We start from the raw sequence: 16,642 nt of genomic DNA on the forward strand, positions 1-16,642 counted from the left end.
TATTCTGGATATTAAAACCTTATCATATTTATGGTTTCCAAATATTTTTTCCTATTCTGTGGTTGTCTTTTCATTTTCTTGATAATGACCTTTGATACACAAAAATTTTCAATTTTGATGAGGTCCAATTTATTCTTTTTTTTTCTTGCTTATGCAATTGGTGTAAAACCTAAGAATCCATTTCCTGATAAAAGGTCTTGAAGATATTCCCCTATGTTTTCTTCTATGAGCTCTAAAGTTTTAGCTATTATATTTAGGTCTTTGATCCATTTTGAGTTAATTTTTATATATGGTGAGAGTTAAGGGTCCACCTTCATTCTTTTACTTGTTTCAGTTTGCTAAAGCTTCTGGAATGCAATATACCAGATATGGGTTGGCTTTTACAATAAGGATATAGTAGGTTACAAATTTACAGTTCTAAGGTCATTAAAATGTCCAAATTAAGGCATCAACAGGACAATACCTTCTCTGAAGAAAGGCTGCTGACATTTTGGACATGGGAAAGCACATGGCCACCATTTGCTGGTCCTTCTCTCCTGGTTTCGCTGCTTTCAGCTTCTGGCTTTTGGGACTTCTTCTCTCAGCTCCTGTGGGTGCACCTTGTCTCTCAGCTTCTCTGGAGCTTCTCTCTACTCTCTGGGCTTTTTCTGTCTTTTATCCTCTCATAAAGAACCCCAGTAAAAGGATTAAGACCCAGGAGGCGGGGCAAGATGGCGGACTGGTGAGCTGTATGTTTTAGTTACTCCTCCAGGAAAGTAGGTAGAAAGCCAGGAACTGCATGGACTGGACACCACAGAGCAATCTGACTTTGGGCATACTTCATACAACACTCATGAAAACGTGGAACTGCTGAGATCAGCGAAATCTGTAAGTTTTTGCGGCCAGGGGACCCGCGCCCCTCCCTGCCAGGCTCAGTTCCGTGGGAGGAGGGGCTGTCAGCTCTGGGAAGGAGAAGGGAGAACTGCAGTGGCAGCCCTTATTGGAAACTCATTCTACTGATCCAAACTCCAACCATAGATAGACTGAGACCAGACACCAGAGAATCTGAGAGCAGCCAGCCCAGCAGAGAGGAGATAGGAATAGAAAAAAAACAACACGAAAAACTCCAAAATAAAAGCGGAGGATTTTTGGAGTTCTGGGGAACATAGAAAGGGGAAGGGCAGAGCTCAGGCCCTGAGGCACATATGCAAATCCCGAAGAAAAGCTGATCTCTCTGCCCTGTGGACCTTTCCTTAATGGCCCTGGTTGCTTTGTCTCTTAGTATTTCAATAACCCATTAGATCTCTGAGGAGGGCCCTTTTTTTTTAATCCTTTTTTCTTTTTCTAAAACAATTACTCTAAGAAGCCCAATACAGAAAGCTTCAAAGACTTGCAATTTGGGCAGGTCAAGTCAAAAGCAGAACTAAGACAGCTCTGAGACAAAAGGCAATAATCCAGTGGCTGAGAAAATTCACTAAACACCACAACTTCCCAAGAAAAGGGGGGTGTCCGCTCACAGCCATCATCCTGGTGGACAGGAAACACTCCTGCCCATCGCCAGCCCCATAGCCCAGAGCTGCCCCAGACAACCCAGTGTGACGGAAGTGTTTCAAATAACAGGCACACACCACAAAACTGGGTGTGGACATGAGCCTTCCCTGCAACCTCAGCTGATTGTCCCAGAGTTGGGAAGGTGGAGCAGTGTGAATTAACAAAGCCCCATTCAGCCATCATTTCAGCAGACTGGGAGCCTCCCTACACAGCCCAGAAGCCCAGAACTGCCCTGGGGGGACGGCACTCACCTGTGACATAGCACAGTCATCCCTCAACAGAGGACCCGGGGTGCACAGCCTGGAAGAGGGGCCCACTTGCAAGTCTCAGGAGCCATACGCCAATACCAAGGACTTGTGGGTCAGTGGCAGAGACAAACTGTGGCAGGACTGAACTGAAGGATTAGACTATTGCAGCAGCTTTAAAACTCCAGGATCACCAGGGAGATTTGATTGTTAGGGCCACCCCCCCCTCCCTGACTGCCCAGAAACATGCCCCATATACAGGGCAGCCAACACCAACTACACACGCAAGCTTGGTACACCAATTGGATCCCACAAGACTCACTCCCCCACTGACCACAAAGGCTAGGCAGGGGAGAACTGGCTTGTGGAGAACAGGTGGCTCGTGGATGCCACCTGCTGGTTAGTTAGAGAAAGTGTACTCCACGAAGCTGTAGATCTGATAAATTAGAGATAAGGACTTCAATTGGTCTACAAATCCTGAAAGAACCCTATCAAGTTCAGCAAATGCCACGAGGCCAAAAACAACAGAAAATTATAAAGCATATGAAAAAACCAGACGATATGGATAACCCAAGCCCAAGCACCTAAATCAAAAGATCAGAAGAGACACAGCACCTAGAGCAGCTACTCAAAGAACTAAAGATGAACAATGAGACCGTAGTACGGGATACAAAGGAAATCAAGAAGACCCTAGAAGAGCATAAAGAAGACATTGCAAGACTAAATAAAAAAATGGATGATCTTATGGAAATTAAAGAAACTGTTGACCAAATTAAAAACATTCTGGACATTCATAGTACAAGACTAGAGGAAGTTGAACAACGAATCAGTGACCTGGAAGATGACAGAATGGAAAATGAAAGCATAAAAGAAAGAATGGGGAAAAAAATTGAAAAAATCGAAATGGACCTCAGGGATATGATAGATAATATGAAACGTCCAAATATAAGACTCATTGGTGTCCCAGAAGGGGAAGAAAAGGGTAAAGGTCTAGGAAGAGTATTCAAAGAAATTGTTGGGGAAAACTTCCCAAATCTTCTAAACAACATAAATACACAAATCATAAATGCTCAGCAAACTCCAAATAGAATAAATCCAAATAAACCCACTCCGAGACATATACTGATCACACTGTCAAACACAGAAGAGAAGGAGCAAGTTCTGAAAGCAGCAAGAGAAAAGCAATTCACCACATACAAAGGAAACAGTATAAGACTAAGTAGTGACTACTCAGCAGCCACCATGGAGGCAAGAAGGCAGTGGCACGATATATTTAAAATTCTGAGTGAGAAAAATTTCCAGCCAAGAATACTTTATCCAGCAAAGCTCTCCTTCAAATTTGAGGGAGAGCTTAAATTTTTCACAGACAAACAAATGCTGAGAGAATTTGCTAACAAGAGACCTGCCCTACTGGAGATACTAAAGGGAGCCCTACAGACAGAGAAACAAAGAAAGGACAGAGAGACTTGGAGAAAGGTTCAGTACTAAAGAGATTCGGTATGGGTACAATAAAGGATATTAATAGAGAGAGGGGAAAAATATGACAAACATAAACCAAAGGATAAGATGGCTGATTCAAGAAATGCCTTCACGGTTATAACGTTGAATGTAAATGGATTAAACTCCCCAATTAAAAGATATAGATTCGCAGAATGGATCAAAAAAAATGAACCATCAATATGTTGCATACAAGAGACTCATCTTAGACACAGGGACACAAAGAAACTGAAAGTGAAAGGATGGAAAAAAATATTTCATGCAAGCTACAGCCAAAAGAAAGCAGGTGTAGCAATATTAATCTCAGATAAAATAGACTTCAAATGCAGGGATATTTTGAGAGACAAAGAAGGCCACTACATACTAATAAAAGGGGCAATTCAGCAAGAAGAAATAACAATCGTAAATGTCTATGCACCCAATCAAGGTGCCACAAAATACATGAGAGAAACACTGGAAAAACTGAAGGAAGCAATTGATGTTTCCACAATAATTCTGGGAGACTTCAACACATCACTCTCTCCTATAGATAGATCAACCAGACAGAAGACCTATAAGGAAATTGAAAACCTAAACAATCTGATAAATGAATTATATTTAACAGACATATACAGGACATTACATCCCAAATCACCAGGATACACATACTTTTCTAGTGCTCATGGAACTTTCTCCAGAATAGATCATATGCTGGGACATAAAACAAGCCTCAATAAATTTAAAAAGATTGAAATTATTCAAAGCACATTCTCTGACCACAATGGAATACAATTAGAAGTCAATAACCATCAGAGACTTAGAAAATTCACAAATACCTGGAGGTTAAACAACACACTCCTAAACAATCAGTGGGTTAAAGAAGAAATAGCAAGAGAAATTGCTAAATATATAGAGACGAATGAAAATGAGAACACAACATACCAAAACCTATGGGATGCAGCAAAAGCAGCGCTAAGGGGGAAATTTATAGCACTAAACGCATATATTAAAAAGGAAGAAAGAGCCAAAATCAAAGAACTAATGGATCAACTGAAGAAGCTAGAAAATGAACAGCAAACCAATCCTAAACCAAGTAGAAGAAAAGAAATAACAAGGATTAAAGCAGAAATAAATGACAGAGAGAACAAAAAAACAATAGAGAGGATAAATATCACCAAAAGTTGGTTCTTTGAGAAGATCAACAAGATTGACAAGCCCCTAGCTAGACTGACAAAATCAAACAGAGAGAAGACCCATATAAACAAAATAATGAATGAAAAAGGTGACATAACTGCAGATCCTGAAGAAATTAAAAAAATTATAAGAGGATATTATGAACAACTGTATGGCAACAAACTGGATAATGTAGAAGAAATGGACAATTTCCTGGAAACATGTGAACAACCTAGACTGACCAGAGAAGAAATAGAAGACCTTAACCAACCCATCACAAGCAAAGAGATCCAATCAGTCATCAAAAATCTTCCCACAAATAAATGCCCAGGGCCAGATGGCTTCACAGGGGAATTCTACCAAACTTTCCAGAAAGAACTGACACCAATCTTACTCAAACTCTTTCAAAACATTGAAGAAAAGGGAACACTACCTAACTCATTTTATGAAGCTAACATCAATCTAATACCAAAACCAGGCAAAGATGCTACAAAAAAGGAAAACTACCGGCCAATCTCCCTAATGAATATAGATGCAAAAATCCTCAACAAAATACTTGCAAATCGAATCCAAAGACACATTAAAAAAATCATACACCATGACCAAGTGGGGTTCATTCCAGGCATGCAAGGATGGTTCAACATAAGAAAATCAATCAATGTATTACAACACATTAACAAGTCAAAAGGGAAAAATCAATTGATCATCTCAATAGATGCTGAAAAAGCATTTGACAAAATCCAACATCCGTTTTTGATAAAAACACTTCAAAAGGTAGGAATTGAAGGAAACTTCCTCAACATGATAAAGAGCATATATGAAAAACCCACAGCCAGCATAGTACTCAATGGTGAGAGACTGAAAGCCTTCCCTCTAAGATCAGGAACAAGACAAGGATGCCCGCTGTCACCACTGTTATTCAACATTGTGCTGGAAGTGCTAGCCAGGGCAATCCAGCAAGACAAAGAAATAAAAGGCATCCAAATTGGAAAAGAAGAAGTAAAACTGTCATTGTTTGCAGATGATATGATCTTATATCTAGAAAACCCTGAGAAATCGACGATACAGCTACTAGGGCTAATAAACAAATTTAGCAAAGTAGCGGGATACAAGATTAATGCACATAAGTCAGTAATGTTTCTATATGCTAGAAATGAACAAACTGAAGAGACACTCAAGAAAAAGATACCATTTTCAATAGCAACTAAAAAAATCAAGTACCTAGGAATAAACTTAACCAAAGATGTAAAAGACCTATATAAAGAAAACTGCATAACTCTACTAAAAGAAATAGAAGGGGACCTTAAAAGATGGAAAAATATTCCATGTTCATGGATAGGAAGGCTAAATGTCATTAAGATGTCAATTCTACCCAAACTCATCTACAGATTCAATGCAATCCCAATCAAAATTCCAACAACCTACTTTGCAGACTTGGAAAAGCTAGTTATCAAATTTATTTGGAAAGGTAGGATGCCTCGAATTGCTAAAGACACTCTAAAAAAGAAAAACGAAGTGGGAGGACTTACACTCCCTGACTTTGAAGCTTATTATAAAGCCACAGTTGCCAAAACAGCATGGTACTGGCACAAAGATAGACATATAGATCAATGGAATCGAATTGAGAATTCAGAGATAGACCCTCAGATCTATGGCCGACTTATCTTTGATAAGGCCCCCAAAGTCACTGAACTGAGTCATAATGGTCTTTTCAACAAATGGGGCTGGGAGAGTTGGATATCCATATCCAAAAGAATGAAAGAGGACCCCTACCTCACCCCCTCCACAAAAATTAACTCAAAATGGACCAAAGATCTCAATATGAAAGAAAGTACCATAAAACTCCTAGAAGATAATGTAGGAAAACATCTTCAGGACCTTGTATTAGGCGGCCACTTCCTAGACTTTACACCCAAAGCACAAGCAACAAAAGAGAACATAGATAAATGGGAACTCCTCAAGCTTAGAAGTTTCTGCACCTCAAAGGAATTTCTCAAAAAGGTAAAGAGGCAGCCAACTCAATGGGAAAAAATTTTTGGAAACCATGTATCTGACAAAAGACTGATATCTTGCATATATAAAGAAATCCTACAACTCAATGACAATAGTACAGACAGCCCAATTATAAAATGGGCAAAAGATATGAAAAGACAGTTCTCTGAAGAGGAAATACAAATGGCCAAGAAACACATGAAAAAATGTTCAGCTTCACTAGCTATTAGAGAGATGCAAATTAAGACCACAATGAGATACCATCTAACACCGGTTAGAATGGCTGCCATTAAAGAAACAGGAAACTACAAATGCTGGAGGGGATGTGGAGAAATTGGATGTCTTATTCATTGTTGGTGGGACTGTATAATGGTTCAGCCACTCTGGAAGTCAGTCTGGCAGTTCCTTAGAAAACTAGATATAGAGTTACCATTCGATCCAGCGATTGCACTTCTCGGTATATACCCGGAAGATCGGAAAGCAGTGACACGAACAGATATCTGCATGCCAATGTTCATAGCAGCATTATTCACAATTGCCAAGAGATGGAAACAACCCAAATGTCCTTCAACAGATGAGTGGATAAATAAAATGTGGTATATACACACGATGGAATACTACGCGGCAGTAAGAAGGAACGACCTCGTGAAACATATGACAACATGGATGAACCTTGAAGACATAATGCTGAGCAAAATAAGCCAGGCACAAAAAGAGAAATATTATATGCTACCACTAATGTGAACTTTCAAAAATGTAAAACAAATGGTTTATAATGTAGAATGTAGGGGAACTAGCAACAGAGAGCAATTAAGGAAGAAGGAACAATAATCCAAGAAGAACAGATAAGCTATTTAACGTTCTGGGGATGCCCAGGAATGACTATGGTCTGTTAATTTCTGATGGATATAGTAGGAACAAGTTCACAGAAATGTTGCTGTATTAGGTAACTTTCTTGGGGTAAAGTAGGAACATGTTGGAAGTTAAGCAGTTATCTTAGGTTAGTTGTCTTTTTCTTACTCCCTTGTTATGGTCTCTTTGAAATGTTCTTTTATTGTATGTTTGTTTTCTTTTTAACTTTTTTTTCATACAGTTGATTTAAAAAAGAAGGGAAAATTAAAAAAAAAAAAAAAAAGAAAAACAAGGAAAAAAAGATGTAGTGCCCCCTTGAGGAGCCTGTGGAGAATGCAGGGGTATTCGCCTACCCCACCTCCATGGTTGCTAACATGACCACAGACATAGGGGACTGGTGGTTTGATGGGTTGAGCCCTCTACCATAGGTTTTACCCTTGGGAAGACGGTTGCTGCAAAGGAGAGGCTAGGCCTTCCTATAATTGTGCCTAAGAGCCTCCTCTCGAATGCCTCTTTGTTGCTCAGATGTGGCCCTCTCTCTCTACCTAAGCCAACTTGAAAGGTGAAATCACTGCCCTCCCCCCTACGTGGGATCAGACACCCAGGGGAGTGAATCTCCCTGGCAACGTGAAATATGACTCCCGGGGAGGAATGTAGACCTGGCATCGTGGGACGGAGAACATCTTCTTGACCAAAAGGGGGATGTGAAAGGAAATGAAATAAGCTTCAGTGGCAGAGAGATTCCAAAAGGAGCCGAGAGTTCACTGTGGTGGGCACTCTTACGCACACTTTAGACAACCCTTTTTAGGTTCTAAAGAATTGGGGTAGCTGGTGGTGGATACCTGAAACTATCAAACTACAACCCAGAACCCATGAATCTTGAAGAGAGTTGTATAAAAATGTAGCTTATGAGGGGTGACAATGGGATTGGGAAAGCCATAAGGACCACACTCCACTTTGTCTAGTTTATGGATGGATGAGTAGAAAAATAGGGGAAGGAAACAAACAGACAAAGGTACCCAGTGTTCTTTTTTACTTCAATTGCTCTTTTTCACTCTAATTATTATTCTTGTTATTTTTGTGTGTGTGCTAATGAAGGTGTCAGGGATTGATTTCGGTGATGAATGTACAACTATGTAATGGTACTGTAAACAATCGAAAGTACGATTTGTTTTGTATGACTGCGTGGTATGTGAATGTATCTCAATAAAATGAAGATAAAAAAAAAAAACTAAAGGACAAATGGGGTGGGATGGGGGGATGGTTTGGGTGTTCTTTTTTCACTTTTATTTTTTATTCTTGTTCTGGTTCTCTCTGATGTACGGAAAATGTTCAGAGATAGATTGTGGTGATGAATGCATAATTAAGTGATCATACTGTAGACAGTTGATTGTATACCATGGATAATTGTATGGTGTATGAATGTATTTCAATAAAACTGAATTAAAAAAAAAAAAAAAAAAGAGGAAGTCATAATCTCTGTAATGGGCTGTAAACGAAATAAACCTTATCTTGTAACCAGAAAAAAAAAAAAAAAAAAAAAAAGGATTAAGACCCACCTGGGGCAGGCCTCAATGGAAATAGCCTAATCAAAAAGTCCCACCTACAATAGGTCTGTGCTCACAGGAATGGATTAAAAAAACACGGCCTTTTCTTGGGTACATAACAGCTTCAAACTAGCACACATATGGATATTGAGTATTCCCAGCACCATTTGTTGAAGAGACTGTTATTTCTCCACCAAGTAGACTTTGAATCTTTGTTAAAAATAAGCTGGCTATACAAGTGAGGGTTTAGTTATGAATTCTCAATTCTGTTCCATTGGTCTAAGTGACTGTACCATATGTTCTGATTAAGTGTAGCTTAAGCTTTGAAATTGGGATGTGTGAGTCCTTCAACTTTGTTCTTCTTTTTCAAGATTGTTCTGGCTATTCAGGGCCTCTTGCCTTTCCATGTGAATCTAATGACTGATTTTTCCATTTTCATGAAGAAGGTTGTTGGAATTTTGATTGGGTTGTATTGAATCTATAAATTGCTTTAGGTAGTATTGACATCTTAACAGTATTTAATCTTTCAATACATGAACATGGAATGTCTTTCCATTTATTTGGGTTTCCTTTCATTACATTTAATAAGGTTTTGTAGCTTTCTGCATACAATTTCTTTACATCCTTGGTTAAATTTATTCTTAGATGTCTGATTCGTTTAGCTGCTACTGTAAATAGAATCATTTTTTTGATTTCTGTTTTGGATTGTTCTTTGCTGGTGCATAGAAACACTGCTGATTTTGGTGGGTTGACCTCCCATCCTGCCACTTTGCTGGGTTCATTTATTAGCTATCATAGTTTTCTTGTAGATTCTTTGGGATTTTCTATATATAGTACCATGCAATCTGTGAACAGGATTAGTTTTATTTCTTCCTTTCCAATTTGGAAGTCTTTAATTTCTTTTTCTTGCCAAATTGCTGTGGCAGAACTTCCAGTAAAACATTGAAAGCAGTAGTGAAAGTGGGCATCACTTGTCTTCTTCCTGATCTTTGAGGGAAAGCTTTCAGTTTTTCACAGTTGAATATGATATTACTGATAGCTGGAAAATATGCCTATTAAATATTCCTTTACTTAAGCAGTTCTAGATCTTCTAATACCCTAGCTGAGCTGGTTTTCTATTAATCCAATCTTAGTAGTCTATCTTTGTACATAGCTCCCAGAACGACATTAACCAGACATTTTCAGTTCTGCTTACAGAAAGAGACAATATCGTAAATCAAATCAGATAGAATAGTATCCAGAGCACCCCCCGTCAAAAGACAAAAAATTTGACATTCCTGAGCAGTCAGTTAAGAAAAAATCATAAAGACACTGCACGTAAGAGCTTGCACATCAGTGTCTAAATCTAAACTGTAGCTGATGAATCACCGAAACTAAAACAAGATGTGCTTGAGACAACACGCGATTAAGAAATTTGCCTGTGCCCTTCTCACAAATCTAACATCATTGCTGACCTGACAAGAATGAGTCATGAGATCATTACTTAGTTTTTGACCCTTACCCCCTTTCCTTTACCTATAAAAACCCTAACTCACATCCTCACTTCAAACTGGTTTTAGGAAGATTCCTCCAGTTCCTTGCTAAGGTACTCTCAATAAATCACCTTCCCACTGAGAGACATGCTTCTTCTTTGTAACGTTGGATCGGGTGGGCCTTTCTTTGGAAAAAGCCATGCTTGTGGTATCATTACCTGTAAGGTTTTCATATATTGAGGAAATTTTCACATTGAGGAAGTTTCCACCTTACTACTCTTTAACAAAACTCCCACACCAATCTCACAGCCTCCTGTATTTAGGGCTGGTAAGTCTCCTTCAACCTGAAGTCTTGGATCCTAATTTCTCTTTAAGGTTCTAGAAAGCAAGGGATGTAATGTCTCAGCTTCCAACATGATACTTTTCCCAGAGACACTCTGTGGAGTGGATTCAGCAGATGTCCCATGATGGAATTTGCCCCAAATACACCCTTGAGAAGGGCCCTCATTGTGAAGGGGGAGGGGAGAACAAAAGACAAGAAAGAGTGAGGATGCATGTCAAGAGAGATTTACCAAGAGCTGTGACAGTAGGTTGGGAATGAATCCTGACAAGCAAGCATTTCAACAAGCATGCTTACTCTCCAGATGGGGAAAGAGTGGTCTGAAGGGGGGACTTCCCCCAAGTCACCCAGCAGGTGTGGAAAGCAGGCCAGTTCCTTCCCTGTATAATGGGGCACTTGGAAATTGCAGAAAGGCATTAACCATCTGGAGTGTCTGAAGAGAAACAAGCCCATGATGAAGTTATAAAATTGTCAGCAGAAACCTAGAGCAGACGGGCTGTGAGATGGGGGAAGTCCAACAGAGAGGAGTGGGGTGAGCTGCCAGTAGAATGGGGAAGCTACTAATTAAGGACCAGTTTTAGGAGGCAGCAGCTTGGGACATGCTTGGGGTTTAGAGCTAAATCTGGCCAATTTTCTCTCCAGAGAGCCCAGGCAGGAGCTGGGCCAGGAACAGACCTCCCTCTTCCCCATTTCCAGAATCTTCTCTTCCCTCCAGGTTTCACACAACCACCTTCCCAGGGCTCTAGCCTCCCTCAACTCCTTTTTTTCCCACCCACTAATTTGCATATTCTAATTTTCATTCTTTCTTCTTGGGAAAACAACACTGGATTTAAGGTCCAGTCTGTAAAGTGGCTCAGCTCCACGGAAAGAGTAGGCTTAGGCATCTGAGAGGCTGGGCTGTCTTTCCTGACCGGTTTTGTGGGTTATAAAACCTGTTTCTCCCTCTGTGCATTAGTACTGAAGTGCTAAGAATAGTTGGGGGTAAGTAGAAGGGGCAGTCAGAAGCCATACCTGGGAGCCCTTGAGTGGGTACCCAAACTCCTCTGCTTGCAATAGAAGTAAAGCCCCTTCCTTCCTGCCCCCATCAGCCGTTGTGGTGGACATAAGGTCCTCCTGGTCATGAGTTAGACAGTTCACAGTGGCAAAGCTTGGGTTAGAATGTGAATCTCCTAATTCCCAGTGTAGGGTTCTCTCTGTGGTACTTCTCCCCATGCCCCTGAGTCACTGAGCTCAGCCCACCATGTCCCTATTTTCAATCACAGTGCCACTGTGTCCATATCACAAATCCACAGGACCTGTTGAAACATGTGTGAAGACATGTAGGGGCACGAACTGACCCTTCTGGGGTGGAGGTGGAGCCAAGGAGCTTCATGGAGTGGTGAAGTTTGCTTTGTGTCAGGTGGTGATGAGTTAATATCCCTGGGCCACAGTCCCCGATATGTACCCAGTTGCCTTCTGGACATTTCCACCTGGACATTTCATGGGTATTGTTGGCCTAAAATTCCTCTTTCCTCAAACATACTATGAATTTATCTCAGCCACCCAAATGCAAGAGCCCAAGACCGGAAGGCAGCCCTAACACCTCATCCCTGACATTTCTCTCGACTCTGTCTCCTTGAACCCATCCCTATAGCTACTCCCAGAACTTAGGCCTCTTTACCTCTTGCCCCAAATTCTCACTCAGCTCTCTGCCTTCTGTCTATCTTTCATTTTGGCCAACACACTGATCTTCCTGACACATGATTCCCATGTTACTTCCCTGCTCAACCATTACCCATGGTGCTCCACTATCTATGATAGGCCATGCTTGGCTTTCTGGCTCCTTCATCACCTTGCTCTTCCAATGTCATCTCCAACCCTGCTGCTCTACACCCCCTATGCTCTGGCACTCCAAACATCACTGAACATACCCTCATGCTGCCACATTGCCCTCCCTGCCTTTGCTCTACTTACACAGCCTTTGCCTACCTTTGCCAACTTCTCTACCTTCTCTGCTGTCCCTTCAGGGCCCAGCCTAAGAGTCATGGCCTCAGTAAGCCTGTCTCCAAATCTCCCCATCTAGCTCACCTCTTAGGGCTTCCTAAACCTTGCACAGAGCTCCCTGGCAGTGCTCACTACTCTATCATGTAATGATCTGCTTTGTGTATGGTTCTCTTCTCAGGTTTTATCAAAAAGCAGATCACTGGACATCTACATAGAAAAAAAAGTAAACCTTGACCCATATCTTGCACCATATATGAAATGTAACTTGAAATGGATTATAGACCTAAATGTGAAACATAACACTATAAAACTTCTGGGGGAAAATCTTGTGATTTGCCCCAGGTTAGGCAAAGATTTCTTGGATAGGATACAAAATGCACAAACCATAAAAGAAAGAAATAGATTATTTGTACTTCATTTAAATGAAAAACTTCTACTCTTCAAAAAACACTGTTAAGAAAATTTAAAAAAATACAAGGTACAGACTGGGAGAAAATATTTGCAAAACATACATCTGATAAAGGGTAGCTAGCTAGAATATATAAAGAACCCTCAAAACTCAACAGTAAGAAAATAAACATCCCCAAAACACACACACACACACAAAATGGGCAAAAGATCTGAACAAACACTTCACCAAAGAAGATACACAAATGACAAATACACACACAAAAGATGCTCATCATCATTAATCATTAGAGACTTGAAAATTAAAACCACAATTTGATACCACTACACACCTTTTAAAATGGCTCAAATAAAAAATTGACAATACCAAATACTGGTGAATATGCAAAACAACTGCAACTCTCAGACATTGCTGGTGAGAGCACAAAATGTACAACCACTGTGGAAAACACTCTGGCAGCTTTTTATGTAGTCAAACAAACAGCACATGGCCCAGCAATCTTGTTCCTCAATATTTATCCAAAAAAAAAGAAGACATGTTGTATTAGTTAGGGTTCTGTATGGAAATAGAATCAACAAGAGATATCTATAAATATAAGATTTTATAAAAGTGTCTCACGCAACTTTGGGTATGATGAGTCCAAATTTCATAGGGCAGGCAGCAAACTGGTAAGTCCAATGAAGATGTTCAATGAACTCCTCAGGCAGTGAATTGGCAACTTCGATGAACGTGTTCGAAGAACTCCTCGGGAACAAAATGAACTCCTCAGGAAATGCTTTGCTGGTTCGTGGAAGAAGAAGAAGTGAAGGTCCTCTGTCTTGCTTAAAAGTCTTCAACTGATTGAATTAAATCCAGCTGATTTCATTCTCTCATTGCAGAAGACACGCCCTTTGTTGATGTAATCAGTCACAACTGCAGCCACTTGACTGATCATTAAATAAACCAGCCTTCTGGTTTATTAACCAGCCACAAATGTCCTTGCAGTAACGGTTTGGCCAGTGCTTGCTTGACCAGATACCTGGGTACCATCACCTGGCCAAGTTGACACATGAACCTAACCATCACACATGTCCATACAAAAACTTGTATGTGAATGTTTATAGCAGACTTAGTCATAATCACACCAAACTGGAAACAACTAACCTGTAAATGGATAAACAAACTGAGGTACATCCATACAATGGAATACAATTTAGCAATATAAAGGAACGAACTAGTGATGCATACCAACACACAGATGAATTTCAAAAGCATCTTACTTAGTGAAAGAAGCCAGACCCAAAAGGTTACATAGTGTATAATTTCATACATCTATCATATTGGAAAAGGCAAAACTATAGGGACAGAAATCAGAGATTTCCAGAGGCTGGGGGTAGGAAGAAGGGATTGGCTACAAAAGGGCCAACCAAGAAAATATTTTGGAGGGATGAAAATATTCTATACCTTGTTGTGGTAATGGTCACCTGACAATAAAGATTATAAAATTCATATAGCTGTCCACCTAAAATAAGTGAGTTTTACTCCATGTACATTATGCCTCCATAAACTGGAAAAAAGGAAGGTCATGACCTATTGATGAACCATGGAATCAATATAGTGGGTTATGACCAGTATATATACTGTGTTGTGAAACTTTGGTTTCAATTGTGTGTGTAATTTGTATATGAACTGGATCATGATCTAAAAACGTACCTTCATACTGTGGGTTGTGGTCTAAATATTTTGAAAACCACTGCCTAGGTTTTGAGCTCTTTGAGAGCAATGAGGTGTCTCGTGTCTGCATGTTCGCTGCCCACCATGCAGTAGATGTGGTGGATTGCGGGGGGTGGGGACTGAGAGAGGGAGGGAGGGAATATTAAGCATTTTTCTACATCCAAAGCCTTAACATTCATCAGCTCGTTTAATTCTTATAGCAACCCTACAAGGTAGGCATCATTCTCCCTGCTTGGCAGATGAAGAAACTAAGACTCTGAAAGACATAGCCAGCAAGAGGAGAGCCCATTCTCTTCCCCTTGTATAGGCTGCCTAAGAGTTGTAATATCAACAAAAGGTTGTAATAGCTTCAAAAGGTTTTAGAATCCCAGAAGAAGCTTTTTAAAATACTTTGTTGCTCTGAAGCTTGCTTGGCAAGGCAACAGCTGCCATCTACTGAGCACACACCTGCTTTTACAATGAGAGGAACTTCACATTAACACTTGGTAGCATTTATTTTTAATAATTTAAAAAAAAGCACAAAAATAGTGCTACTGTGTTAAATGTGGTACATGCATTACCTCATTCAGTGTCTTTGCGACCACACTGGGAGATAGATACTGTTATTATTTCCATTCTACAGACAAGGAAACTGAGGCTCAGAAAGGTTAAGAAACTATTCAAGGTCACATAGCTAGTCAGTGGAAGAGCTGGGATTTGAAACCAGGTCTGTCTGCGTGCAACACCTCTGCTCACGTGCAACACCTTTGCTCACTCTCACTTCCCAACCCAGGGTCCCAATGTGAGCAAGAGAAGTATGCACCCTAATTCTCTCTACAGAGCAGACTGGGGAAGGGTCCTTCAGCAGCTAGGCCACTGCCAGCCTGGGCTGCTCACATATGTGGACAGGGGACCAGGATCCCAGGATGGCCCAGAGCCCCCTCCACGGTCAATTGACACAGGGCAAGTTCACAGAGAGGCCTACACCCTTCTATTACAATAGCAATGCATGATATCTCATGACAAAGCACCAAAACACAAAAAGTCAGGTTTTTAAAAGCCAGATTTAGAAAAGATGAATGGGAATGCAAACTGAACCAGGAAGTAGAAGATAAACCCACACCACCGTGTCTGAAAGAAAAATTTTTCTGCGGCTGGCGACTTTCCCAAAAGGTAAATCTCAAGTTCTAGTCTGGCTTGCAATTTGAAAGGAAGCAGGAAAAAAATCAGCCCCTTCTCCCTCTCTGAGAAAACCACTGGAGTCAAACCAGGAGATGGCGACGCACTATTCCTGGGGCCATTTGATGAAGGTTAGGGGAGGCCAGGGGGCCTAGGTACCTGGAGTTGCAGCTGGAATTTCCTTCTCCCTGAGGTAGGACCATAGACCAAATGAGAGAGAGTTTTAAGGCCCAGCCTGGCACCACGGGAAGGGCAATTCCAGTCTAGGACCCCCAACTCACCCTGTTGCAACTTCTAATTGTGACTCAGAAAATAGCAATCTTTCAGAGGAGATGTCCTACAAGGAAGGGTAGGCAAGCCTTCATCCTAGAGATTCCCAAAATTTAAAACTATGTCCTGGCACCCATGCTGTCCCTGCAAGCCTCATGAAGGAAACAGCTAATGCTCAATGAGTACTTACCATATACCAAGAACTGTGCTGGGTGCCTTATACACATTAGTTTGTTTAAACCCCATAATAGTCGTTCAAGGAACGTATCACCTCCACTTAACAAATGAGAAACTAAGGCTCAGAGAAGTTAGGTGACTTGCCCAAGGCAGCGGCAAAGCCAGGATTCAATCTTAGGTCAGGCTGAATTCAAAGTTTGTGCTCTGAACACTGACCCTCGCTTTCTATGCATTCAGCAGCCAAGGCCCTAGGAGAGGGTCCCACTGTTCCCCCTCCTCTTACCAGGTGCTCTTACTCCTGCCAT

General features: G+C 40.8%; 1 protein-coding gene across 4 annotated transcripts in view; it reads right to left on the bottom strand.

Annotated features, from left to right (window-relative positions):
• KCTD21 (potassium channel tetramerization domain containing 21) overlaps window positions 1-16,642 on the bottom strand; it is a 37,017-nt gene that overhangs the window by 4,881 nt on the left and 15,494 nt on the right. The window contains exon 1 of one of the 4 annotated variants that reach the window (XM_037840837.1): window positions 13,643-13,898. The exons of the other annotated variants lie outside the window; for them this stretch is intronic. Within the exon in view, the coding sequence (XP_037696765.1) occupies window positions 13,643-13,669 (27 nt within the window). The 5' untranslated portion in view covers window positions 13,670-13,898. Of the gene's footprint in view, window positions 1-13,642; window positions 13,899-16,642 lie in introns of those variants that run through there. 4 annotated transcript variants of the gene reach the window in all.

This window comes from Choloepus didactylus, chromosome 6, assembly GCF_015220235.1.
Source record: "Choloepus didactylus isolate mChoDid1 chromosome 6, mChoDid1.pri, whole genome shotgun sequence".
Taxonomy (NCBI): Eukaryota; Metazoa; Chordata; class Mammalia; order Pilosa; family Megalonychidae; genus Choloepus; species Choloepus didactylus.